General features: G+C 48.1%; 1 protein-coding gene across 3 annotated transcripts in view; it reads right to left on the minus strand.

Annotated features, from left to right (window-relative positions):
* Positions 1–326: 326 nt before the first annotated feature.
* pdzrn3b (PDZ domain containing RING finger 3b) overlaps positions 327–27,259 on the minus strand; it is a 75,447-nt gene continuing 48,514 nt past the window's right edge. The window contains exons 1-8 of one of the 3 annotated variants that reach the window (XM_060068888.1): positions 20,264–20,814; positions 7,689–7,942; positions 6,262–6,349; positions 4,502–4,600; positions 3,798–3,860; positions 3,567–3,668; positions 3,181–3,297; positions 327–2,802 (exon numbers count right to left, since the gene is read on the minus strand). In XM_060068888.1, coding sequence (XP_059924871.1) covers positions 1,270–2,802; positions 3,181–3,297; positions 3,567–3,668; positions 3,798–3,860; positions 4,502–4,600; positions 6,262–6,349; positions 7,689–7,942; positions 20,264–20,332 — 2,325 coding nt within the window. In that variant the 5' untranslated portion in view covers positions 20,333–20,814 and the 3' untranslated portion in view covers positions 327–1,269. Of the gene's footprint in view, positions 2,803–3,180; positions 3,298–3,566; positions 3,669–3,797; positions 3,861–4,501; positions 4,601–6,261; positions 6,350–7,688; positions 7,943–20,263; positions 20,815–27,259 lie in introns of those variants that run through there. The other 2 variants (XM_060068889.1, XM_060068887.1) reach the window with 2 other exon arrangements.

The raw sequence follows: 27,259 nt of genomic DNA on the forward strand, positions 1-27,259 counted from the left end.
TTGAATACAAATTACCTTGAACAATGCAAGTTTTGTAATTTTGCGTTAGAACCTGTTTAAAAGACAAGTCAAGAATGAATGAAAACTTTAATAGAATCAATGAATCTGTTGGGCTTTTACGAGGCTTTCAATCTGTCTAGTAAATGTCTAGTAACTGTCCAACCAGTGCCGTATAGTTTAGCCACTTAAAGTTAAGACATTACACACATTCACACTCAAATGAGACCTCCATTATGTCAGCCCCATTTCTATTCCATGCTGCCACGATCTACCATGCTCCCATTGTAATAACACATAACAACACCTCCAACGTGTGAAAGCTCGTATATAAAACAATAATTTATTATTTCTCTCATTTTACAGGACAGCAAAAAAGGTTGGCTAACTAAAGGATTCGTTAAGCTGTTTTTTTCGCCCAATATATGTGTAGCCCCTACGAAATCAAGAAGTGACTACGATGTGCATTAACAATAAAAGATAAACAGAGATAACTCATGTTTAAGACAAGACAGGAGGAATGTGCTCCCCGACCTACAAGGACACAACTATAATGGCAGATATTTGTTGTTGAAAGTATATGTAACAGATGGAATACAACTGGTTGTCAAACATTTACAAAATAACAGCGCCATTGGCCATGGTGTTCTATAACAGTCAAAAACCCGACTTTTGTATTTTTGCACTTTTTTATTTACAAATTCCTATTGAAATAATTAATTGTTAGACCTTGCAAGAAAATAGCATTGTATTTCTCAAAACATTACATTATGCACCTCAGTAAAATACTGTTGAAGGATAACTGCCAAGCCAAAAATAAAATAAAAACGTGTAAATGTTGGCTTTACATATATATATTTTAAACGGCACACGGTCCGCGTCACTTCCTTTCAAAACTTGAATATTGCATTTTGATCCAATAATATTCAAAAGAGCAAGTGCAAAGGTAGAAAAGATTATTGTAAGCATTTTTTAGATATTCTGCAAAGGCGGCCTTACATCCATGTCAGTGACGCCGCGTCCAACACCCCAACAACGGAACACCTCAGCGAAACGCCCCAAGACCATTGTAGCAGCTCCTCAGTTCCTTCAAGAAGAAAGGCTCTCCTCGGTTCGTTTTTACAAAGCCCACGACGAATAGAGGTGGGAACCCCCACTCTCCCCCCCAGCGAGTGTCCTATCTACAGTACATTACATTTCCGTCAGCATATAATACAACCCCCACCCTACCCCCGACCCAATACCCAAACCAGCCTGGCGGGCCTGGGGAGCTCAGACGGTGGTCACCGACAGGATCGAGTTGTACACCCGGGTGCCCTCCGGAGACTTGCTCCCGTGGGTCAGCAGTTCTTGGATGGTCATCCAGTTGTCGAAGATCTTCTTGTTCCTCTTCTTGCTCATCTTCTTGTGGCTCAGCTCGATGATGTTGGGCTCCTTGCCGTCCTCCGCCGCCGACTGCTGCTCCTTCAGGCAGTCGGCGCGGCTCTGCTTCATGAACTCGCGCCGCTGCCGCTGCTCCTTGGAGCGCACCGCGTGCTGCTTGCGCTCCTCCTTGCTCCAGTAGCGGCCCATCTTCAGCTCGCTGGCCGCGTCGTCGTCCGTGGTCATGCCGCCGCTGCGCTCCTCACGGATGCGGAGCGCCCGCTCCCGCAGCAGCTTGTCGCGCACCGGCCGCTTGGTGATGTAGCGGGTGCCGTCGCTCCGGATCTTCACCTTCCACTCCATCTTGGCCCCCGGCTCGTCGGCGTCGCCGGCCGCGATGGGGCACATGCTCACCAGGCTCATCTGGCTCTGGGCGTACTCCACCGCCGACTTCTGCTGGATCAGCTGCATGTAGCTCTGGTAGTGCTGCGCGTGGGCGGGGATGTGGGCGTGCTTGTAGGGCGAGCGGGGGTTGGGCGGCAGAGAGCCCCGCCCGGCCTTGCTGCTCTCGCCCGGTTTCCTCTCCTTGGCCTCCGCCTCGGGGTCTTCCTCCGGGTCCTCGGCCGAGGCCCTGCTGCCCCCGCCGGTGCCACCGGCCTCCTGCACCAGGGACAGATGGGGCTTGAGGACCCTGCCGCCGGAGCCCGACGCCCTGGCCTGGTCCTCGGCGCCGAGCCGCCGCAGGGAGTTGTCCGGGGACAGCTCCAGGGTGAGCGGCGTGCTGCGGCAGCTCTCCCCGGTGTTGTAGGCGCTGCTGCTGTCCTTGTCCGACTTCTCGGGCAGCTCCGTGATGTCGGAGAGCTCGTGGCGGTGCGCGTCGATGCTGGTGTTGTCGTTGTGGAAGCCGCCGTTGTGCAGCATCCAGGAGTCGCGGTACTGCTCCCGCAGCTGCTGCATCTTGTGGGCGCGCACAATGTTCAGGCACTCCAGCTCGATGCTGCGCAGCTCCTCGTTCAGCAGCTCCAGCTCCTTGTCCATGCACTCGGGCTCCGGGCCCGGCCCGCCGGCCCCGGGGCTCCCCGGGCAGTACAGGGCCCCCGAGGAGCCGCTGGCCTGGCACTTGAGCTCCAGGAGCTCCCGGAAGCGCTCGCACTCATCGGCGGGGATCCCCAGGAAGTCGGCGTCGGTGTAGTCGCCGGAGATGAAGGACTCGCCGCTGAAGGGCAGGTCGGCGCTGCCCAGGGTGTCCTGGCTGTAGGTGAGCTGGCGGCAGCTGGCCAGCGTGTTGGAGGCCGTGGTGTGGTCGTCGCCCAGGTTCTCCTGCTCCGAGCTCTCGTCGTTGCGGGTGCTCTCGTCCGTGCGGCCCACGCCGCTGTCCTTCTCGTGGTGGTTGGACAGCAGCGTGGCCGTGTCCGTGGTGCCGCCGTCCTCCTCGTGCTTCTTCTGGAACGGCGGGGGAGCGAGGACATCGGATCAGGAACACAGTTCACCACGGTGGGTATTCACAATAACTGCACCTTACACTTAACACATACTGATAGTCTGGTAGTGATGATAAAGCAGCTGTGGCTGAGAAGCTGATGAATCAAGGAGAAGGTTGCCTCTTTCAACCAAAATAAGAACTGCTAAACATGATAGGTCAATTGAGATAAACAATGTTATGCATGACCTAGTCCTAAGAGGGAATAGGATAACATCATCCTTTTCCTTTGGTTCCCTATTGGGATATCAACACATTATTACAAGGAAGTCCACTACGATAATTGACACAGGCCGGCCTTTCGGGGGGCTGATGGGTGGGTTCCGGTGCGTTCTGCGTACCTGCTGCAGCATGCTGGCCGTGTACTGCATGGCGTGGTGGTGCTGCTGCTCCAACATGTCCATATGGAACTCGTCCAGGAAGTCGTTTCGGACGTCGTCCATCCAGCCTTCATCCAGCTGACACACAGTTTGGGGAACCCGCGTATGTGTTACAAGCTTATCATCCACTACACTTCTTGAGACCCCTACGAATTGTGACTTTTCTTTGTTCAAGGTCTGAAATTGATTCGCTCTCACGAGCCATTTCTAAATATCTACCCCGTAGAGACATCCCATGTTGTCCCAGATGTATGCTGGATAGATCAAGCTACACGCCTCCCCGTTGGACTGTACCAACTGGTAGGTGGTTTGAGGTGAACTCGTCAGAGTAACTTCCTTATAACTACCTGGATTTCGGGTCTTGCTACGAGCAGACAGATGTTCTGGTTCTCTTCGCTGGTCAGCATACCCACGGCCTCATCCCGGTTCTGGATCTCCACACCGTTGATCTGGACGCACACACACACACAGAGCGATGAGATTCAAACCTCTTTGCAGCTTAGCCCCACAACACTTCCAACAATTCCCCCTCCTCAGAGTTGAAGCTTGACTGTATTCAGCTGCTGGTGGGACCTTACCTGGATGATTCTATCTCCTTCTCTCATTCTGCCATCCTTTGCAGCAATGCTGTTGGGGTCAATCTGTGGTGAACAGAGAGATGCAGGAAACCAGAGGGTTACCAACTGAACAGTCTCATAAATCAGACTCTACATTAACATCAACCTGACAGACGAGCTCCGATCTGGCTGGTTCTGTCTGACTTTTGGATCCGAGATTATGGACTGATGACTTTGTAGCTTAGAGTTGCCTCTACATACTACGATACGATTGTCACTGCTAGTCTCTTTGTTTAAATGTGCATTTATACACAGCATAATTTTTAATGTTTATGCTGTTACTTTTGTTTGCCCTGTTTGTTCTGTTTGTCCTTAACACTAATAATAATAAATCTTGTTTTTTGTTTACAGCGCTTTTCTTAGTACTCAAAGACGCTTTAGAAAAAAGGAATACATACAGACAGTACAGACACTCAAACAAAATGCAAATAACAACACTACAACAATAGACAATACATTAAGAGAGGGAGGGAATTCCAGAATATACTTTAGCATATTTATTTGTTTTCATTTGCACTTTGTATTTTTATTGTATAGTATCTTATCCTGTGTTTTCAGCTTCTGCTGGCCTGTGGTAACAAAGGAATTCCACCTCCGGGGGATTAATAAAGTTGTTATCTATCCATCCATCTAGTCAGTCTTGAGTTCCTGAGACAAACTGTTACCTCGCTGACGTAGATCCCGGTCTCATCTTCGTCATCTGTCCTGTAGCAGATCGTCAGCCCCAGCTTGTCCTGAGTGTTGGCTCTGTATAAATCCACCTCCTGAAACACAAACAACCAAGCAAAAACTCAACAAAACAACAACACCGCACAGCACAAACCCAGGTAACACCACCACACACACAGCCACGTATTTCAGTCTTCTCCAAAATGCGCGCGGGTGGACATCTACGTCGGGCGCTGTGGAGAAGCTCCATGCAGAGAGATGGGATCAGAGCGCAGCGGGGCGCCATCCGTCATCGTAATGAGTCTATCAGCCGTACGGCGTGCTGTTAGCCGCCATGTCTCTCAGTAGGAGCCCAGGGTGACGGCGCCAGCGAGAAAGCACCGGTACCACAGACAGAAGCCCGGGCCCATTTGTCTCCTGTCAACACACCTGTAATCTGGGGCCCACAGACGTAGACACAACGCAGCTGGGTGTTCAGGGGTCAACAGAGGGGGCTTGGAGAGGGCTAAATAGGCTGACAATATCCCACACCGCTGAAAGTTTCCAAAGGGGAGGTGAGGACACGTAAAATGAAGTAACTCATCACAATAATTCAATTTGTTTAGATTCCAAAAAGGTTTAGAAGAATTGTGTCGAAAAGAGTTGGTAATGATGTTTATTTGTTTGAAATTGACCCACAGTGCATCTTTGGGGCATTCCAAGTTGGCCATACATATCTGCAGGCTGCTTTTGAGACCAGTGTGAGACTCTGTGCACTGCCGTGCAAGCTATTTAAATGTTGCATAATGGTATTATGCTAATCAACCCAGCTACGGTCAGGTACAGAGGGTCACCGATCTGGGTGGAACAACATTTAACGAGGAAATACCCCCCTTAAAACAAAGTGGCTGCTTGTTGAGGGAATAGGGAAGTTATTAAGGACACATTGGAACTGATAAAGCTTTCTAAAGGGGAGATAAACAAGCAAACATCTGCTGGGTCTCTGCAACCATGGCCGGCCTCCTCATTGATCAGTGTCCCAGAGATGGAGTGTCTCCAAACAAGAGCAGTGGGTGAGGGCCAAAGGCCAGCGAAGGAGTCCCCTTCTACAGAGCATCTGCCCTTGGCTCATCTAACTCCACTTATCTCCTTAAAGCAACAATGACTCCCGGACGCATATTGATAAGCAGTGGTGGGGGGAGAGGGGGGGTTATCAGAGGTCAGCTGAGGAAGAGATTGGCGCCCAACGTGGTTGCCATCTCTAGGATGCAATCCTCCACCTCGTCTGCTTGGGGTTAACGTGCGTCATGAGATCCATCACCGATGCCCCAACCAGCAGCTAAATTATCCAGCGAGGGAACTCATCTCAGCCGCTAACGGGATGAGAGCCCCTCCCCCACCTCTGGTAGACGATGTCACTAATAATGAGTAACGATGTCACCGTTGCACATCTGCTGGAATAAGCGATTCCTCTTGGTTCCTGTCGGGCCTACATCTCCTGCTCGGTCGTATGGTTACAGTAGGGAGGTAGGGGCAGAGGCTCGGGGGTTCAGAGTCATTAATAATTGTGATTTATCAAGAGGACAGACCTCAGCAGTGACCAGAAAGGCTGTTGGGCTTGGGACATAGCGGCGCGGCTAGCTCCAGGATAGGCCATGGCAGCTTTGTTATCTTGTAATGGCTGCTCTTATTAGGAAGACATATGGTGTCCCGTGAAGAGACAGTGAGGGAGAGGGAGAGATAGAAAGGGTGAGGGAAAGAATGGAAATCAATTTACCTCGTATTCCAACTCTTCTCGTTCTATTTCCTGGTGCATGCCCTCGAGGAAGTCATTGGGGTCAAAATATGCACGTCCAGTAGGATGCCTAGGAAAAGGACAGAGAAACGGGTAAGATACAGGATATACAATGAATATTTACTATAATAGTATGCAAGTATTGAATTAATAAGTGCTGTGTTATGAGTGGTACAGCAAATCTTTGCAGAACAGACAAGGACATTTAGAAAGTCCATTATTGTCAATCTGGAATCAGTTTTACCTCTTAATTGAAAATGAAATGAAAACGAGCAGTGTCATAAGAGCTCATTGAAGATGCAGGCTAGGTAATTGGAAAATTAACATTTTGTGTATTAATTTGACTCCGAAAAATCTATGAAATAAATGTTAATTGACGATTGAGGAGTAGGAACCTATTCCGCTCTCACACTTCTCTGGCGGGCTCTTGGGGCAGTAGGACGTGGTAGAAATAATAGAGTAAGTAGTTTCCAGTCGGAATGCAAATCCAAATGACCAGATGCTTTTAAATGTTTGAATGACAGTGTCCCAAGGGGACCCCATCTTCTCCAGGTGGAACCCGTTCGCTGAACCATGGACGGTCTGGAATGACTACATTAATGCAGATTGAGCGTCACGTTCCTCTGTGTTCATGATGAGGCAAATTATGGTTTAAATTGGTCGACTTAAATGTAAATGTAAATGGACTGCATTTATATAGCGCTTTTCTAACCAGTGGCCACCCAAAGCGCTTTACAATATTGCCTCACATTCACACACCGACGGCGGAGTCAACCATGCAAGGCGACAGCCAGCTCGTCGGGAGCAGTTGAGTTAGGTGCCTCTCTCAAGGACACCTCAACACTCAGCTAGGAGGAGCCGGGGATTGAACCAACAACCTTCAGGTTACCAGCCAACCCGCTCTACCTCCTGAGCTACTGCTGCCCCTGACTTAAAGCAGATCATTTCAAATCAACCAATATTGTTCGACTGAACCCAAAAGACAGTAACTGCATTGCGGCAGCCATAGAAACCATCTGTCTGTGTCGTTTGATCATGGCTTTTTTTTTTATCGTGTAAAGTTTTTATGAGTGCTGGCAGAACGCTGTGGTACACAGTTCAACTAATGAAGAAATTCCAGTGGTTCAAGGGTGCTTCTTATCTACATTGAGGGAAACATGTTTTGTAAACCATGTTGTGAATTAAGATTGTGAAAATGGTGCTTGAGGAATAAGATGGGGCCAGTTACCCTTGCCTATTTCTTTTGATCAATCTCATTTCACTGGAATACAAAGCAGGGCAATTGAAATATTTCCTTCTATAATTATTGATCACTACAACCACAAGCTGTTGGTTGTGTTTGTTTCTAGTCATTTATCAGCTTGTATACAAAGCGACTTGAACTGCCCTAATATCCAGCTGCCACTCACTCCTCTGGCAGCAGGTACGGCTCCAGCGAGGGCAGGGTCGGACTGGAGACGGGCATCTTGGAGAGAGCCATGATCTCCTGGAAGGTGATGTCCGTCTGGGTGCTGATGTCCGTCAGCTGGGCGTCGGCCCCCCCGCCGGCCTGCTTTGGCCGGGGCGCACGGCGCAGGACCTGCACCATGATGGGCTCCTTGGCCGTGCGGAAGGCCTCCACCGCCTGGTCGTGGGTGGCCTTGGACAGGTCCTTCCCGTTCAGCTGGAGAGGGCAGAGAGACAGACAATACAATTTAGACATTCGATGAACGGTGCAGAAGAAGGAGTGTGTGGTGAGACAAGGCGCCGTTTGATAGTTTGGTGGAGAGGAGAAAAGGGCTTTGGCTGGTTGCATGGTGTTCACACACACTAAAACACACACACACACACACACACACACACACACACACACACACACACACACACCAAATCACACATACACACTCCACATTTTCTGGGTGTAAAACATGGCATTTCTGCTTTGACTTTATGCGTAACAAGCTTTACATTTCTCAGCACTTTGCTTCTAAACAGCCAATTATTGCAATCTCCTGAGATTAAACCGTTAAGCGTTTTTAACAATTTACAATGCAGACGCAACGTTCCTTTTGAAAAGTTAATCGTGCCAGCCGTTGGTATTTTTCATCGGGTCGCCGTCGGAGCAAGTGGAACAGGCGTTTAATCAGAGGGAGTCTTTAATTAAACGAGGTCATTAGCAGAGGGCGCGGGGCGCACCGCTCATTGAGTCAACTCATTTAGCCAAGTCGTTCCTCATCACAGGGAACATCTGACCTCCCACCGGAGACTGGAGCCGGCACACGGGTTAACATGGGCAGATTAATTTAACCAAAAAAAAGAACCAGCATGTCACGGAATAAGAGCCCTAATTAAGTTTGGTGTGATCACTTTAGTCCACCGTGAACCGACGTCAAAGGAGGGCACACGACGAAAGTACTTTGATCTCGGGTAACACAGAAGTCAGAGCCAATGAGATGTAGAAAATAAGGCCTTTTTAATGTTGACTCCTGGTGGAAAGCCCCTAAACTTTCAGAAAAGGGGTGGAAGAGTGTATGGGTGCTACGGTGTTGGACAACCAGCCAAAAGATACTGCGTTCAACCCCCAATGTCTGACACCTAAAGGCATCCCAGAGCAATATTCTTCACTTAGTCCTGGATCTGATGCCACTTAGGATAAAAGCATCTGCTTAATAACTTTACAGAAAATGTTAGGAAATCAAACGCTAAGCCAGTACACTTGGATGTGAAGCGTTACACTGAGAGGCTAATAATAGGTACACCGTGGCCTCAACCCTGTGTGAGCAACATGGCAACCTGAGAAGCTACAAGTACTGTCTGGCTCACCAGGGGTTTCCCTTCATGGGTTGCCATGTATAGGATACCTGCATGAGAGATTTGATACTACTTATAAGCCCCATATCCACTCTGTAGGTCTATTAGTGCTCGTCAATACTCTTTCCTATCCTTTCTCCGCACCCCCTCGAATTGGCGCGAACACGCTAGACTCAGGATGTCTCAGGATTACCGCCCTCTGATTTGCCGCCGACGGCTTGATCTCTGTGCCTCTGGCAGTGGTTGTATTCATTCAGATTCACATTGTAGCGGTGAAGTACCTTGCGGGGCTTGTAACTCGGCTTACGGGAACCAACCGCGATATCTAACCACCTCGGGAACTTTGTGATATGCTCGTATTAACTACTCCACTCAGGTGGGGGGAAAGAAAAGGAGGAAAAGGAGGACTCCACATTATCTCAAAGGAGTGTCAACAGACCTTGTCATGCACACACAATGCTTTTTAATGTGTGTGGTATGATGTGTGAGAGTCTCTGTTCACATCTGCAAAAGGGAGGGACGAAGGACCAGGAGATGACTTTAATTTGAAGTCTGGAGAGGTTATGTGTGGAGAGGATTAAAAACCAGGCCTGACCCTCACGGATAATTGGATAATCTGAAACGGCCTTCACTTCTACGTCCCCTACAACAAAACTTAATAGCTTCTCCCCTTGCAATCTGCTTTGAATAATTGAACACTCAAAAGGGAGGCCATTTTTTAAGCTTTTACCGAAGCAGTCTGTACCAAAGGGAACCAAGAAGTGAATTATTAAACTGACCGGTTAGAAAAATTGGTTTAAGTCGCATGAGGGAAATGCAAAGACTTTCTTTGAACAAATTATGCAATATCGTTTTTTCAAATGATGAAGCGTGGAGTAAAAAAAGAAAAAAACTCAAATAGCAGAACGACCCCTCAGGTGTCCAACCAAATCATCTTTTTTTGAACATTATTACAAAATAAGCCTTCAAATAGTAACAGTAAGCCTGCGGAAAAAAGTTGCTTGGCCCGGTCGCCATTAACCGAACGCTGTGATGTCACACATCAGCTGCTGGGAACACAAGTGCCTTTGTGTTTCCTTCTCCTGTCCCTTCTCCTCGCTGGCTCGCTCACATGATACCTAGCTGCCAGGAATCCAGAGGGCCACTCGGAGGCCGCAACCCCAAAGACAAAGCCTCCTCCCCTTTTCTTGGAAAGCCTTAAGCACTCTGCCTCTGTGCCTTCAATAGGGGAAGTGTCCCTCCGGCCAGGGGGGAGGGGGGTTGGGGGGTACGGCGGGGGTATGGGGACGGTTAGCGGGGTTCCCCCCACAGCCTCTATTCACAAGAGCTCCAGCACCTCTGACTCGACCCAGCACACTGGGAAAAGACACACAACCTTCACCCGACACAATGCACCCCGCTGGTTCCGAAACCACCAACTCCCCCCCTTCCCCTCCTACAAGCCTGAAGCCCGGAGCACATCAGAACCAACAGTCATTTTATTTTCCCCCCTTTTCCAGATACATGTTAACAATAGCATGCAGCGCTATGCGTTACAACAACAGGACCCATGCCGGCAGGATGGGGGGGGGGGGGGGGGGGGGGGGGGGGTAGTTGATGACTCCATCGGGTCTGGAATCAGCCCTGTATTCCACAGAGGGGGAACTGCCAGCTGTTTGAAGTTCTGAACGTACGAACAGGCGAGACAAGCGGCCGTGTTAACACATCCACACGCCAGTCCTTTTGAGACTATGATTGACACCCAGGAATTACTCTGCCAACCTTTGCCTCGTCCCTCGGGGAGGGGAATCCTTGCTAAATCCATTTTTAATGGCGAGAGGCCGACAGGGTCCTACTTAAAGGAATATTAATGAGCTCTGTATCACATGTCTGGAGTGTCTGGCAGAAACCGAGAGGGGGGGGGGCGGGGGGGGGGGTTTACACAGCTGTGACTTCGTTATCCGGGGGCTGTGTTATTTCATTATCAAATATCACATTTGATGTCTGGAGCTGTGAAACGGTGGGCTGTTTTATTTCCTGTGTACGGCTTAGCTGCGAGCGATAGGGAGCGTTGCAGGAGTTCAGCTGTTCCTGGCTACATTCATGCCATGGGTACGTCAGTCTCTTTCCCTCTGGGTAATGTCTGAGTGACAGTAATGTCTCCGTCGCTGACCTGCCCTTATCCCACTAATGTAAATCAGGCCAGATTGAGACTTTCAACGCCCGCATGGGCCTCTTCATCTAGCACTAGCATCTGGGATATCTTCCCCCTCCCCCCCGCACGTCATTATCCACTCAAACGCCTCGTGTTTTGGTCCATTGGTTGTAGTTTGTACCGTCTGAAGTGACAGGTTGCTGTTTGCACCTCAACCAAGACTAAATCCTCTCTGTCTTGTGGCATGGGCAATTGTGTTGAATCCTGAATCATGTGTTGCCAGCCTTGCTGGGCTTTGCCTGCTCAACTGTGCTCTTGTATTCAAAAACAGAACAAATCCCTTCAACAAACGGCATGAATACTTTACAGTACTTGGACAGCATTGGGCTGGAAAGCAAGAACAGTCTATTAAGTCAACTTGCACACCGCATAATGTAACATCAGGGTCTCTCGATATGGCTATTCATTGCTAGATAATCCGCTAATAAAGAAAAGAACATCATTAAAGGGCCACTGTTTCGTTAGTTTTCTTAGGGGGGCCAAATTCAGTGAGGTGAGCCGTGCGGAAGAAAGCATTTTGTACCTTTCAATAGCGGGCAGAAAGACCCTGGGAAACTCCTCTCTGAAGAGCCGGTATTCAGTTGTTAACTTGAAAGACAAAGCTACACACTTTCTGGACCGATACACAAATTCTTCAAAGTCTATATTTCAGAAAGGGCTCACTGACGAGATTGAAAGCTTGAAGGTCTCCCTTGTTAGTCAGCCTTTCTGAGTGGCAGTTTGTATGTGGGTCACTCGGCTTAAAACCACACAGTTAATCCTTTAGTTCACATTTTCATTAAAAACTTTCAAAATTAATTCAAAATTGGAGAAAGTGCCGCTTAGTGTATACGTGTTTCGTCTGTGTGTGTGTGTTATGCGTGTATTTCTCTGTGATTTTCCCTCCAGCTGACAGGAAACCCAATAGTGAGGTAGTGTCTTGGGGAACAGCTGCACATATATTTTTTTCCAACCGCAGTGTGTAGGCTTAGCGGGGATTACAGAACAAACAGCTTCCAAACCTCCGCTGGCTGTAGGAGACACAACATTGTTTACCTTCACCTTATGCCATTTAGTCACGCTCTCCTGAGGACCACATAAGCATCCTAAATCACCCTCTGCGTGACGCTCACTCATAAACCACAAGACTTGTGTTCCAGCACCTCAACAGAGTTCTTTTGATGACATATAATATCTTTCCAGCCCTGTACTGTAGGCGTACAACACCCATATGTCATTGACCAAAGTCTCCCGACATGTAACCGAATAAGCCCTGTGACTCCAATTTGAAATTGAAGCGCACATTTAAAATTGTATGTAAATGTAGTCTTTGTAGCTTTTAGGCAAAGTGACTAATGCATGAGGAGTTCACGTTGTGCAATTCTTAAATTATGTTTTTTTTGGATTGGGAACCGATTGCTCACAAATACACACACATACTCGAGCACCAAGCCAAACCACTGACGAGACACTGTGTTCTTCAACCTGACTGGGTCTCTTTGCCACAGTGTGGGAAGCCCAGTTCACACAAAGACAGCAGTCACCGCAGACGTACACACACACACACACACACACACACACACACACACACACACACACACACACACACACACACACACACACACACACCATGGAAAAATCACGTCAGATGCAACTAACCAAACACAACTAACCAAACACAACCACGCAACATCCTCCAAAAGGTAGGACAGTGAAATGGCATGCGATATCCTATATGACCGTGGAAAGACAGGCGATATTCAGAATGACAGGGAAAAGACATACACTGTCACACATTCAGTATGACAGTGAAAAGACAAGCGGTATCCAGTATGACCGGGAAAAGGCAGGCAATATTCAGTGTGACAGTGAAAAGACAGGTAATATCCATTATGATAGTGAAAAGACAGGCGATATTCAGTATGACAGTGAAAAGACAGGTAATATCCATTATGATAGTGAAAAGACAGGCGATATTCATTATGACAGTGAAAAGGCAGGTAATATTCATTATGACAGTGAAAAGACAGGTGATATTCATTATGACAGTGAAAAGACAGGCGATATTCATTTTGACAGTTTGCAGCCAGGCGATGTTTAGTATGAAAGTGAAAAGGCAGGTGATTTCCAGTATGACAGGGAAACAGGGGAGGGAGAGGCAATTAGGCACTCCCATGGTGGAACCAGCGCTGTGGGTCCCATGTGGCCGGGGTGTGATCTGGTGGTCATTATTGACACCTTATCCCAGGCTGTGAATAGGGAGTGGGGTGTCTGGGTCATTATGTAGCAGAGGGGGAGGGGTCAATGGGCTGATAATGACAAATAATGACCCGTAATCTCCTGCGTCACCGCGGTGAACCTTAATAACCTGTTCAGGGCACGTTACAGCTCATTTATTCATTGAGCTGGGTGCACCTGTGAACACAGACGCATGTGCACAAGTGCACAAGTGCACACACACACACACACACACACACACACACACACACACACACACACACACACACACACACACACACACACACACACACACACACACACACACACACACACACACACACACTTTGTAATATTGAAATGGTCCATGTTCGCTTATAATACGAACCGTGATGGTTTACTCATGAACAATGTCCGCCACGCCGGTCTGATTTCTCTCTCTGCAGCCGTCTGCAGCTGTCTCATGACTAATTGGCTCATGAACAGCATGACCAATTCATGATCACCCATACAAAGGACAAAAAAATGTGCCGCATTTTAGCTGTTTTCATCCACAATACAGTCCAGGAAAGATGACTGACTAAAAAGTTAGGGGAACACTACAAAGTCAACAAAATAGTGTCTTTGGTTTCATGTCACAGAGAAGTAAATGCCATCCCCAAGTTTGCTCAAGAAAGGAGATCAAGAGGAGTCCTTTCTACTACAACACAACACAAGCTAACTTCGAGGTTAATAACTCCTCGATGTGAACTATGTATTGGGGCTAGTGTATCCACGGCCTGTCCTTCCAGAGTAAACCAAGAGCTCTGTTTTTCCAATAAAAGCCCCAGAGGACTTAATCAGTTACGATGACAGATGGAGAGCTGTAAACGCTGGAGCCGGCAGCAGCTGATGCCGGGCTACCTTGACGAGGGCATTTATAGAGAACTGGTTCACTTCCTTCTTTCCCTCACCATGTAAATGACCGTTCAGCTGCTTTGTCTGAGAAACACACTAACGCACACACACACACACACACACACACACACACACACACACACACACACACACACACACACACACACACACACACACACACACACACACACACAAATCCCGTCTGGCAAATCGTTGTTTGGGCTTTTTCAGTTGTCATGATGGCATGTCTGCTCCGTCTCTGATCTCTGCCTCTGTCTTTTCTTTCCGTTGCTCTCCTGTCTTCCCAGATCGGTCGCTGGAGTGACGGCATGCGCGGCGAGGGTCCGACCCCCCCCCCCCCCCCCCCCCCCCCCCCCCAGACCCCCCCCGCGGCTGGCGACCACCTGCTCCACTCTTTAGGCAGATGTGAGGGCACACAGGCTACTTGTTATTAACACACACATACACTACTGAAACAAACACACACACACACACACACACACACACACACACACACACACACACACACACACACACACACACACACACACACACACACACACACACACACACACACACACACACACACACACACATGATCGCAGCTAGACCCACAGAGATACACAAAGAAACAAACACATATCCGCAAAGACCAACACATAAAGGTACACAGTAACACACAAACCCAGTAACACGCACACAAACTCTGCTTTGTGTGCGTTCTCTGTGGAGCCTCGTTACGGTGCGGGGGGCAGGGGTGGCATGGCCTGATCCCCTCCCCGACGGCCCCCCCTCTGCTCTGGGCGCCCTGCGCTGAGGCTGACAGGGTCCCTGACTGGAGCGCCGGGGGGTGGGACGGCTAGGTGAGGGTTGCTGCCCGATGTCATTTTTCCTTTTTCACTGTCATCAGACGAGACCATCTGGCGCCGCCCAGTGAGTCTTACATCCCAGGCGCCACAGCGTCTTCACGGACGCCTCCCGTCTGCGGCTCTCTCCACACAGACACGTTTGCGGATTTGTTTATCTTCTCAGCAGAACCAGAGGGTTGAGTCGCTTTAGAAGGAAGGAAAAGCAGTGGCCTCTGTGTGAATATGTACTGTATGTGTGTGTAGTGCATAGGTTAAAGGACAGAGAAACAGGAGCAGTTGGGAGTAGGACACAGTGGGAGAGAGTTTGATAGAGAGTGAGAGTGAGCGAGTGAGAGAGAAAGAGTGAGAGTGAGAGTGAGAGAGAGACAGAGAGAGAGAGATCCATCAGCCAAACAATAGCAAAGACCAGTTGCCGGAGCCAGCTTATGTTGGGGGATGGAGAAGGGGGGATGGGGGGGCCCTAATTAAGCACAGGGGCCTCGCTTGAACCGACCGCAGCAAGGCGCCTCGACCATTAGCAGGTACTTAGGCTGAGATTAGGAGCCCCATACGAAGGGCCAGACAAGGGTTCCAAGGGGTCCTCTACCTTGTCAGGGCGACAGAAGCAGCTGAGCTCTCATCTCGGCACGGTGCTTACCTCCGGCTTTGAAGAGGAACCTCACGGTCTGCGGCTGGGGGGGGGGGGGGGGGGGGGGGGCGGCGCTTTAAAGAGAGCACCAGGTCTGGGCCACTGAGTTTAATGATCACAAACCAACCGGAAAGAACTTCCTGCCCTGCTCTTCTCCTTTATGCTAGTTGCATTTATAGAAAATGCCAGGAAAATAAACACTAAAATGTTATTCTTCCTTGGACGCACGGTAGTCTCTGGGGAATGAATGATTTTCCTGGCCATATATAATCACAACCAATTTTTCTCTCCCTAGATGTTCTCTTGATGCTATACAATTTAGCAAGTGAAGCTTCGATAAACACAAAAGTTTATCTTAAAGACCTCAATAAACTAAAAAATAGGCGTGATGGTTTAATTACAGAAAACGAGGAAAACGACTTATTGACACCACCAACAAATCTAGCCACATTGTTCAAAATGTATAAAAATACTGATGCTGCGATTTCATGCTTGGAAGGGGTTAGCCTTTCGGGACTCACTGTAGTCCCGAAATGTTGCGTTAACATTGAAAACAAAAGCATAGCTGTTTAATAAACTAAAGGCTATACTAAAGTACTATTGGTACTTGTACTGGTACCAATAGTGTTGGTAAAGTACTCTTTACCAACACGAGTTGGAGCCTGTGCAGCATCTACATGGAAAATGTCCTTGTGTGTCACATTGATCATCACAACAAGACTGATTGGCTGGAGAGACGTCACATGAGAAGAGATTCGTAAACAAAGACGTAAGATCCATAATACGCTATACTGATAGTGTCAGGTAATAGGGTTAGGGTTGGTAAAATTATGTAAAATTAGATGGCGTAGATTATACCTACTCGCATTAAGCGCCACAAAATAATCAAATTATCCTACAACAAGGGACTTTTGGCATCATTGATCTTCGTTCATCGTACAAAGAGCTACATTTATGTACAAATATCGTACATCTGGCGACGCTGAGACGAACTGAACTCAAGCAATGTCAAGAGTTCACGACCATTCTGACTGCTCATGTGCTTCGAGCCAAACGTGGCTCTGACATAAAGATCTCAAGACAAAATGCACACATAAATATATGTTGTCAAAACATAGACAGTATGAAAAAATAGGCATTTAAAGAGCAGCCCAAATCAGCTTGATAATTTACTGCCCTAGCTCTGATCCTGCGCTCAGAGTCGCAGTAAAATGAGTAGCAAACAGTGGAGCGTCCCTTTGGTTGGAGCTGTCAGCGCAGAAGACTGATGGCTCCTTGATCACAATAACACAAGTCTCTCTCCCACTGAACTGGCGGATTACCCAAAGCCTGGCAGTTCAAACGCAGGGCAGCCAGCACCTCTCCCCAAGACCAAGAAGTAGACCAGAAAGAAGAAATGTGCATTGCATTATTCACTCTCTATTCAATTGTTTGGTACAGGCTTGGCAGATTGTTACAGGGAGACCGTTGCAGGGATCGCAATATATTTTTTTTAAAGCCATTTGCTTTGACTATTTAGCTTTCAACAAAAATGCAACAACGCAATATCTTTATATTTAATGAAATACTCAACAAAAAAAAGATATACTAATGAATATGAAAATAGAACAGCAAAGGTTTTTCGTACGCCATTGCTTTGACAAGTTTCCTTGACTTTTAAAAACACATTCAGGCATCAAGACGAAAGTAATATAATAATTGAATTAAAGAGCTATGATGACAAGAATGACGCCATAACTCACAAATGTTTTGGCCTTACCCTCTGAGATAATATTTCATGCGAACGGACAACCCCTGGCTGAACCAGTATAACTCCATCACCACCACCGCCCGGCTCAAACGAGGCACCGATAAACATCAGGCGTCCGGACGCATTATGCTGTTATTTGCCCTATCAGGTGAAGCAGCCAAGGCTTGCGGGGGGAGTTGACAAATGGCACCGGATTTTCATATTACAAACACAGATGGCTGTGGACGGGCCCTGGGCTGGCTCCGGCGAAGGGACGGCTGTCACACTTTGACTAATTGGCAAACCGCCGCCGGAGATGCAGCAAAGTCTCCTGGCCGGTGAGAGATCGGAGCTGCCAGTCCCGGGGTAATTGACAGGCAGACCGACGGCTTCATTCTAACCCCTGGAAGACGCGGAACAAAAGAGCTTGCTGTGTTGCTGCGACGTACCCCCCCGACTTAACCGTCCTCGACTAAAAAAGCATCGCTATTGGCATTTTGAGAGAGTGTCAGAGTGAGTGTGTGTCCAACATTATCTTTTTGTTGTACACTACGATCCATTATTTGTTTGATTCATCCCATAATAACAGCCTGCCCAGACAATAGGGGGATCCTTATAGGCTCCTTCTTTGAGGTGCAATCAAAGCAGAACTGTTTGCCCGATCCAAATCGAGACCTGCTGCAGATGAGGGCGTCCTCCCTTCCTTTCAGGTCGTGTGTGTGTGTGTGGGGGGGGGGGGGGGGCAGAGAGACTCATCATTACTCTCATGGAAATCAGCCACTTGCCACCCTGGCTCCCAGCATGGAAAATAGGGATGTTGTTTGCCATAATGGGTGATGGGGGATTGGGGGAGAGGGGGGGGGGAGGGTGCCCGATGTCATTAACATCGGGCACACCATTTGACTGAGCCTTGGATGCTAGCAAAAAAGAAAAATAGCCCAAAAAGGAAAGAGTTAAATCTGGAGGAAGAGAGGATCATCAGCGAAGCTCCCGTCCTCAGGGAGACACAACACAGTCTGCCAGGGCCGGGCTCTGTGAGTGGCCCAGGTCGGCTGGTTGTTTTAATTCATTAGAGGGGACTGGGCTGGTGTCCACACACACTCAGACAGCCATTGCTGGGAGACGGGCGTCTCAATTAAATGTGACTAGGAGCTCTGAGAGGGCAGAGGGGGAAGCACCGCGATAGGCTTTGTTCAAAAGCTCTCCAGGCGAACAAGCCATGGAAAGTTGAAATTAATGAACATTTGAGAAGCTACGATTTAATTCTGTACTTTTTCATTTTATCTTTACAACAGAAGGAGCTGCTCTGTGTTTGCTTCAAATGAGGGGGCGATCTGATCGAGCGGCGAAAAAGTTATAAAAAGTGGAACCTTTTTTAAATGGCAACATCCTTCAGATTTGAAGTTCTGTGCGTCTTTCATTACACTTGGTTTTCCCACAGGGTTGAGTGCACTCTCCTAATTTTTTACCAGTTCAAATAAATCTGCTTCAGACACATCCTCCACAATTAGATATGCATTCATTGCAAACACACCTCAAAACATAACTAAAACATGCATGTTGGAATATCAACAATGAAACAATGAAACAAAAAAGGATGACATTTTCAATTTCTTGAGTAAAAGAATAAATCAACAACCAGTCCGATGCGGAGAATAAAGCTTGGCGTCGGCGCCGGGGCGCGGGTGTTAATGATCAACTCAAGGGAAAGTCAACCAGGGGCTAGCAGCCCTGAGTCAGCGCTTCACCGCTGACAATGAGGAGGTCCGAGGAGGCCCGGGAAGAGCTCACAGTAGCCAGCGGCACACATTGAGAGAGCCGTCACCTCTTCATCACACCGGCACCACCACCACCACTACTACTATCACCAACCCTCCCCCCCCCCCCACCCCTCTCTCTCTCTCTCTCTCTGGCGTCTCTTTTTAACCACGGCGCTCTACCTCTGGCTGACCCTTCCACACAGGGTCAGGACACTCAAGAGCATGTAGTGGATGGGGAGGAGGTGGCGGTCTCTCCTTGAGCTATTCACAACACTAATCCTTTGTGTATAGAGTCTCTCCCTCTCTCTCCCTCTCTCCCTCTCCCTCTCTCTCTCTCTCTCTCTCTCTCTCTCTCTCTCTCTCTCTCTCTCCCTCTCTCTCTCTCTCTCCCTCTCTCTCTCTCTCTCCCTCTCTCTCTCTCTCTCTCTCTCTCGTCTAGGCTACGTTCCCCTCCAAGTGATATCGGACTGTGCTTTTACAGTCTGGGTTTCAAGAAAAGGGGAATGTCAAATGTGAATTATTATGTTATTTGTTCCAAGTATTCTCATTTACTCACTTACTTGATTCACAAGTAAGTACACAATTGCATCAAGGTTGTTGCCCAAAACACGCCAAAGTCAGCTCCAGTGTCTCTTTTTTTCCTGGTGCCCACTTAAAACAAACAAATCAGAACACTCTTTCAAATGGAAACCCTAACCGTAACCCGTGTCAATGAGACTTGCAATCGCAGAAATTTAACTACTGAAACAAAAATAACGAGAATTAATTTGGAGCAAGGTTCAGCTTAGTTTGCCATTAATAAGCCAGTTTAAGCACACTCAAAGGAAAAGCTTCCTTCAAATGGAACAATCAGTCAACAGAGTCATTGCAATGGGCTCTCTCTGAGCGCCAGACCGAGAGAGGCGGAGACGTCTACAGTACCTGACAGACCTCATAGAGTAGTTTGTAGTGTTCGTCTGGCTTCTGCAGGGCACAGAGGCTGCATCCCATGGTGGGGCCAGGTCAGACCATCCAGCACTCCCACCCGGAGCCCAAAGAGGTGAGGAGAAACAGCACCGAGGGATGACTCCTACTGCTGGCAATTCTTGCCTTTGGGGTCTACCTCCTCCTCCTCCTCCTCCTCCTCCTCCTCTCCTTTTTCTTCTTCTTCTTCTCCCTCTTCCCTACAAGAGCCTGGCTAACTCTAGTCCCCCTGTCTCCCTCTCTCTCTCTCTCTCTCTCTCTCTCTCTCTCTCTCTCTCTCTCTCGCTCCGTTGCTCCCTCTCACTGTGACAGTGGCAAGAGGAATGGCTTGGGTTGACTCTACTCACACTACTCCCCCTCGTCTCACACACACACACACACACTCACACACACACAGACACACACACGCACAGTCGCACACGCACACACACGCACACACACACACACACACTCCCACTCCCACTCCCACTCTGCAGCTCTCCCGCTCTCTGGTAAGCCTAGGGAGGTTGGTACTAAACCAGTTCTAAACACGCCCCCAGCCCCCTTTAACCCTTATGTTTATTAACAAGCCTCTCATTGAATATTCATGAGCTGGACCAGAAGAAAAAAAAAAAGGGGGGGGGGGGGGGGAAGGGGGCGGGGGGTCATTAATAAAGGTTTGAAAACAACAGGGATTATGGCAGAATTATACTTGTGAATTAACACGCATAATTAAATCCATTGTGTGGTAACTCAGGGGACGGGGTGGGGGACGGGGGACTTTTTGGTATGTCCTTCTCATAGAGGGGCCGGTGGAATCAGTCCATATGCTGCTGTATGACTGTTGGATATTCCTGCATCACAGCTGATTAAGCACACACGCGTCGTACATATCCCATGTGATTTTGTATTTGGGCCATGTGACATGAATTCCATTGTGTAGATTCATTTAGTAAATAGGCCGTTTAGTTCACGCCCCAGTTACAGCAGGCCGGGTTGTTATCGTTGCAGTGACCCCCGACACATTGATCTGACAACACAGCACAATGCGCGCGTTTCCAACCGTTTATGCTCTGCTAAATGCTTTGGCTGAAGAGCCCCCCCCCAGTACACAAGTCTTCTGATGACGGCGTGATGTAGTTGTAATGGTTGCCGCTCTGACGTCTTCTCATGAGGCGCCACGCAGCCAACCACAGCTCAATGTAAACCAGGGCGCCCTGTGAGGGGGCCGGCGTGCGACATCACTGGTAATGACACCAACGGCTGCAGGCTCCTCCCAAACAAAACCCACAAAACACATGTCAACAGTCAGGCTTCTGTGTGGCTGATCCCGTTACGTCGCCTACCACGCCACATCGTCCTGCGTGATTCAAATGATCCTCTGGAACAGTGCTCCATCGCTGCTTGTACAGGACTGGGGAAAGGCCGCACTCTGGAAAATACCATTAGGTGGGCACTCCTTTGCGTGACCGGCCGTTGGATTTCAAGCATGGGGCTGCCTGTCTTTTGCTCATGTTTTCTAAACTAGGAATATAAGTGGAGCTCATCATAAGTTGAACTTTGATTAAGGGCTAGACATACAAACGATTTTACATTCAGTTTCTTCATATACTGTTTGGCCTGAATACATAGAATGGGAAATTGCTAACTTCCTCGTATTAAGTCCATGTAGCCCTTACATCGAGTTGATTTCATGGTTAGTCATGGTTCTCTGGCAGAACTCTGACCCGCCTCAACAATGCAACGCAAACACAAAGACATTGAATGAGAGTGGGACCTTTGCTTTAACATGGATGTCTCTTGTCATCACACGCACACCATCACCCCCACTCCACGGTGTCCAGGTCTACACCTGATGGACCAATCCACTTGAATCCACTACATTTGTGATTCAGTTTCACCCCCTTTTGCATCATTACATATAAAAGCACAGACGTACTCCTTTGACTTCTCAGCCACGGTCTCAAGACACAGGGCTTCATGTCAATGAGTGTGGTAGTGGGAAGGTGACATTATACAGCAGCTAGTGTGCGCTTTGCTTATCCGGGCGCCAGACTAGGTATTCCCAGCCGCATACCCATGAAAATGAATGCTATGCTAACATTAGCTCCACCGCGGCGCCTCGACTCCAGATCAGTGGAGAGGCTTAGCCTGTGCTCTGGCTCGGCTAATCTCTCTCACGGTGAATGTATTCATTCATAAAGCCAGCGCTAGAGATAGCATTGGTGTGAATGACATGGTAAGAGCTCGAGAGCGTAGCTGAATTATCATGTAGCCCTATTCTAGGCCACTGCATAACAGCACACTGACTGCATGCTGGAGATGTCAGCATTAAACAAACTGTTGTCCAGCTTTGTATCCCTTAAGTATATCCTGCTGGCTTGAGGAAGGGTGGAAGCAAGAGCCACATGCATGTAGCCTCACAGTCATGCTTGTACACACAAACAGATAAAACTGTGGCTCATTAAATAGTCTAGACAGTGACAGAGGTTTGAATCTCAGTGGGTGGCGAGACCAAGAGGTATTACCGTCATGTCTTGTTATAAAGAACACCAAGAAACCAAAAGAGCTTTTAATAGTGGGGATACCAAGGCAATCATTGGTCCAGAGGCGGGGTCACCATCCCCTCCTCTAATTGGCTATGCAGTCGCTTACATCCCCTTTGTTCCGGATCCAGGCTCGGTCAAATCATTCATATTCATGGGGATCGTCTGCTTGTTGTCCACCCGTGTGTCCCAAGGGGGCCACCCATCTAAAGGGGGGCGTTTGATTTAACCACAGGAACAAGCCACTGTGATCAGGTGGTTGCTGCTCCGTTAAACATGCGTTGACTCTGATTGGTTTTTGTCCTGGAAAAAGGAGAGCGTGATGTCTATGCATCCCTCAGCCATCCAGGTCTCCAGGATAATTATAATGTTCCTGATTCCTAATTAATACAAAGCCTTTCATTCACACACATTCAAAAGTCGGCCTCGCAGCCACGATGGCCAGAAGTCATCACCGGGATTCTTCAGCAGGTGACCTTTTACCCTGATCTAGAGAGTGGGAGTAGGGCTTAGGCGGGGGGGCTGCGTCTGCAGACGGTGACAACGCGTCGATGTGGGAAAGAAACCGGAGAGCGATGGCAGACCGCGATACCATGAAGAGGGGGAGAGAGAAACGCACCGTGTCCAGGTGTTCTCACACTGTACAGACGGGGTTAAGGAAGGCTGTGCGTCGTAGGGGGACTGAAGGTGTCGAATAGCAGGGTAAATCCTTAGATAAGAATGAACCCAGCCCAGTGTGAAAACCTTGCGTCATGCGCTGCATCAACATCACTGCTCACAAATGAGTTAATTAACTAACGCACAAACACAAAGTGAGCGGCAACAGCTCCGTAACACCTTCCTCCCCCCTGTTGACACCCGGTTTTCTTCACGGCCTACAAGCACAAACAGCAACAGTGTGTTTAGCAGAACACTTCTTGCTTGTTGCCGGCTGTGCAAATAACACACTGTTGGCTCTTTTTTAACCTCCAAACCCAGCAACCCCACCAAGATGAGTGGTTTTCATTCTGGAGTGCGACTTACTACGAAGGAGGTGGAGGGACGGTAAACAAACGTTGACAATGTTCACCTGCCCTCCCCAGGCACCGGGGAAAAAAGAGACACTGGAGCTGACTTTGCCATCAGTTTCAGAATGTCTTCCTTCTGCTTATTCTGGACACAGCTCTGCCTATCAGCTCTGCCTATCAGCTCCTCAATCTGGAGAGGATATGAGTGAGGAGGAGAAGACGGAGGAGAGGAGATGGGGGAGAGACAAGAAGGGCTAATGGGAACGCCGGGTTTCTGAAGGGCACTGGGGGGAGGAGAGGTGGTGGTGGTGGTGGTGGCGGAGGTGCAGAGGTAACAGGACAAAAGATGAGGAGTGGAGATGGGTAAAATAGGTTCATGGAAACTAATGAAGGAAAGATGAAATATAAAAAAATACAGAAAGAAATATCGAAAGACAAAGAAAGATATGAGGTTTTGAGGGGAGTTGGTACAGAAACCAATTGCCTGGAGATGTTTGTAATGAGTTACTCTAAAATATTACCTCTTCTCTTGGTTTGGCAGAATTCATAAAACAACCGTCTAATCTTTTGTAGCTCTGTTCCTAATTTCACAGGGACTCCAGGCCCCGATCCGTGAGTGGGTGGAGGAGGTGGTGCTGGGTTTTGGAGGTGGATGGGTTTGACAGCCAGCAGCACAAGAGCTTAACAGGAGAGGTAAGTAACTACGGCATCACTGTAACAAGAGTGTGATGACACTGCAGTGCAAGAACGGAGATTACCTTCACGCAGACTGAACGATTTGAGCTGACTGTAATGTACTGAGGCTGAGAGCAGACAAAAGGAACAGTTTTCAAAGGATCACTTGTGAATCTGTGTATATATATATAGATATATATATGATTACATATCATGTTTCAAAATGTACGCGTGAACTGCAAACTATTTGCCATTCCAAAAAGCGATCCATTCATATCGAGTTCAGACACCCTTTTTTTTTGTCAGAAGGGAACTGGCTGTATTTGAGGAAAAACATGCCAAAGAAATGTGCATCGTGTGGCAAAAGATGAGATATTGTTTGTGGCACCTGTGCGAGGGCTATGAACATTAATGTCGAGATGCGTCTGATCATTCCCCCCCGGTCTTTGAGCTCTATGCTCGGAGACGGGCTACGTTTGTCATCTGTCGTAATGGGGGGGGGGGGGGGGGAGTAAGGGATTTGCCGTATTTCCAAAACACATAATACCGTTTTGTTCCCTGGAGATAAACAAACAGGGTTGACGTACAAGTGTAAAGGGATAGCAGAATCTGGGGCTCTGCGGCGTGTCACTACTGTTTTTAATTGAGTCGTGAGGGGTTGGTTGTCTGTGGGATGCCAGCCTCGCTCACACAGGCAGGAAGGAATGAGAACACAGCTGCCACAGGATGCAGTCTTACAGCATGGATGAGGGAAATCATCTGGCCTATAGGCAGACACTTCCGGTGGTATTGTCTGTCTGGGCTGCGACTGCAGCTGGAAGCTGTAATAGAGCACACTCGTAACCTACACCTCACCTTTGCTCCTATACAATCCTTGCTGGTGATTGTGTGACTTGGAACTGACAAGGTATAACACAACAATATTTACGGATAATTATCCATATGCCACGACTTTCCAGAAGACGGTAACTCACAGCGTATGTCAGCGCGGCCATTAGCTGCGATATTGAAGCGGTTTGTATGTCGCCTCGTTCCTCGCATGTGCTCAGCTTGGCAACATTCGGGTCCTTAATGGGTTAGCGCCAGGCTATGTGTTAACACTGGGGGGCGGTAAAAACTAATCCAGCGCAATGACCGCACATTCTCCCTCCCCAAACAGCTGTCCCAGCTGCGGCAGATATTCGGCATGTTGGCAGACGCAACATGGGTGGATATGCTGATGACACTGCCCTCCAGAGTCATTACTGCACAACCTGTTTAAAAGTATTTTTTTCCCAGCGCGACGCACAAATGTGTTGACTATTTATTTGATCCAAACGTAGAAATGAAATTCAAGATGACTCGGGAACGAACGAGACACTGATACGGAAAATGGAAAAGCATCCTGCCTGTGATTATTGGTCATTACATTTTTAAGTTTTCTGTTGCTCTTTGCTGGCGTCTGCCCTGGCTGGCAGGAGCACTCAGGGTTAAACTACGGCTGGGGGTCTGTGTTCACCCGCTCCCATCTCATTACATTATGGTGCTTCTCCAAATGAAACGCACACAGCAAACAGAGCCTGGGGTCAGAGGAAAGGTACGTGAACGCCATGCAACGCTGATATCACTCAAGCCCTTCAATGCCTCCCTGATGGCTGGGTCTAACCCTGGCCGAGTGGGCCGTGATGAATGAGTTCACTGCCTGTCAGGTATTACAAATATATGTTGGGTAGAACCCCCAAACAACCCACTAGCAACTGGATGAAATTTGTTAAGCGCCACTAACATGCATGTCTCGGTCAGTCGGTAAATCTCAATATGAATGACCCTTGACCCCTGGTCTGGTCTGGGCAGTGACCTCAGAGGCTTAGTGGAAAGTTTCAGGCCGTTCCCAGCCTCCCCTGTTGTTTTGGGGTCTCTCCCCTCCTCCCTTTCTATTAAGAGCCACTGAACAGTTTCAAAGTGAAGCATGTCCCCGGCCGTCAGACGTGTCAGGCTACACCGGCTACCAGATGGGGCGCCTTTGTTTCAATCAGCCCTGTGTTCTGACATCAGCTCACGCTTTTAGCTCACGCTTTTAGCTAACTGTAACTGCTGCCGTGAATATATCCTTCACCTCTGAAGGGGAGCAAGCCGCAGCCAGGTCAAAATGTTAATGGATAATCATAAAAAAAAAGTACACATTCGTTCGCACACTTATGGCAGCTCATTAGATATTTAACAATCGCGGTCAGATGGTGTGTGGTTTTGTGGTTATACGTTATGTGGTTGACTACAACCATTAAAACTTCAGCAAAGCTGTGAGGAGCACTAGAGGGGGGCCGTAATCAGACAAGTACTATTTTTGTGAACGCTAGATTGTTCAGACAGAGAGTAGCAGAGTAACAGAAATCTCGGTGGAAACTGGTACATTTTGGATTTTATGTTAGCATAAATAACCCTACTGGCATTCAACTAAAAATGGACCACAGTGAACAAATCAGATATCAATAATCGTTGAATCATTTAATGTTCTTACTTTCAAGTCCTACCCATGACAACGGTAATCAATGTTTTAACAACATCATTGTTCACATCTTCCCCCTTTCTACCTTTCTGTCCAGCCATTATGCAAACACAAATATCCAAGGTCAGAGCTTTTAAGAGGAAGTAATAATTTGATTGCGTTGAATGGGAAATGCATTTGGGTGGAAAATAATCACATTTTGAACAATTAACGCACATTACTTTGATGTGCATCTATTTTGGGTTCTGACTAATCGAAAAAA

Source organism: Gadus macrocephalus, chromosome 13, assembly GCF_031168955.1.
Source record: "Gadus macrocephalus chromosome 13, ASM3116895v1".
NCBI classification, from domain to species: Eukaryota; Metazoa; Chordata; class Actinopteri; order Gadiformes; family Gadidae; genus Gadus; species Gadus macrocephalus.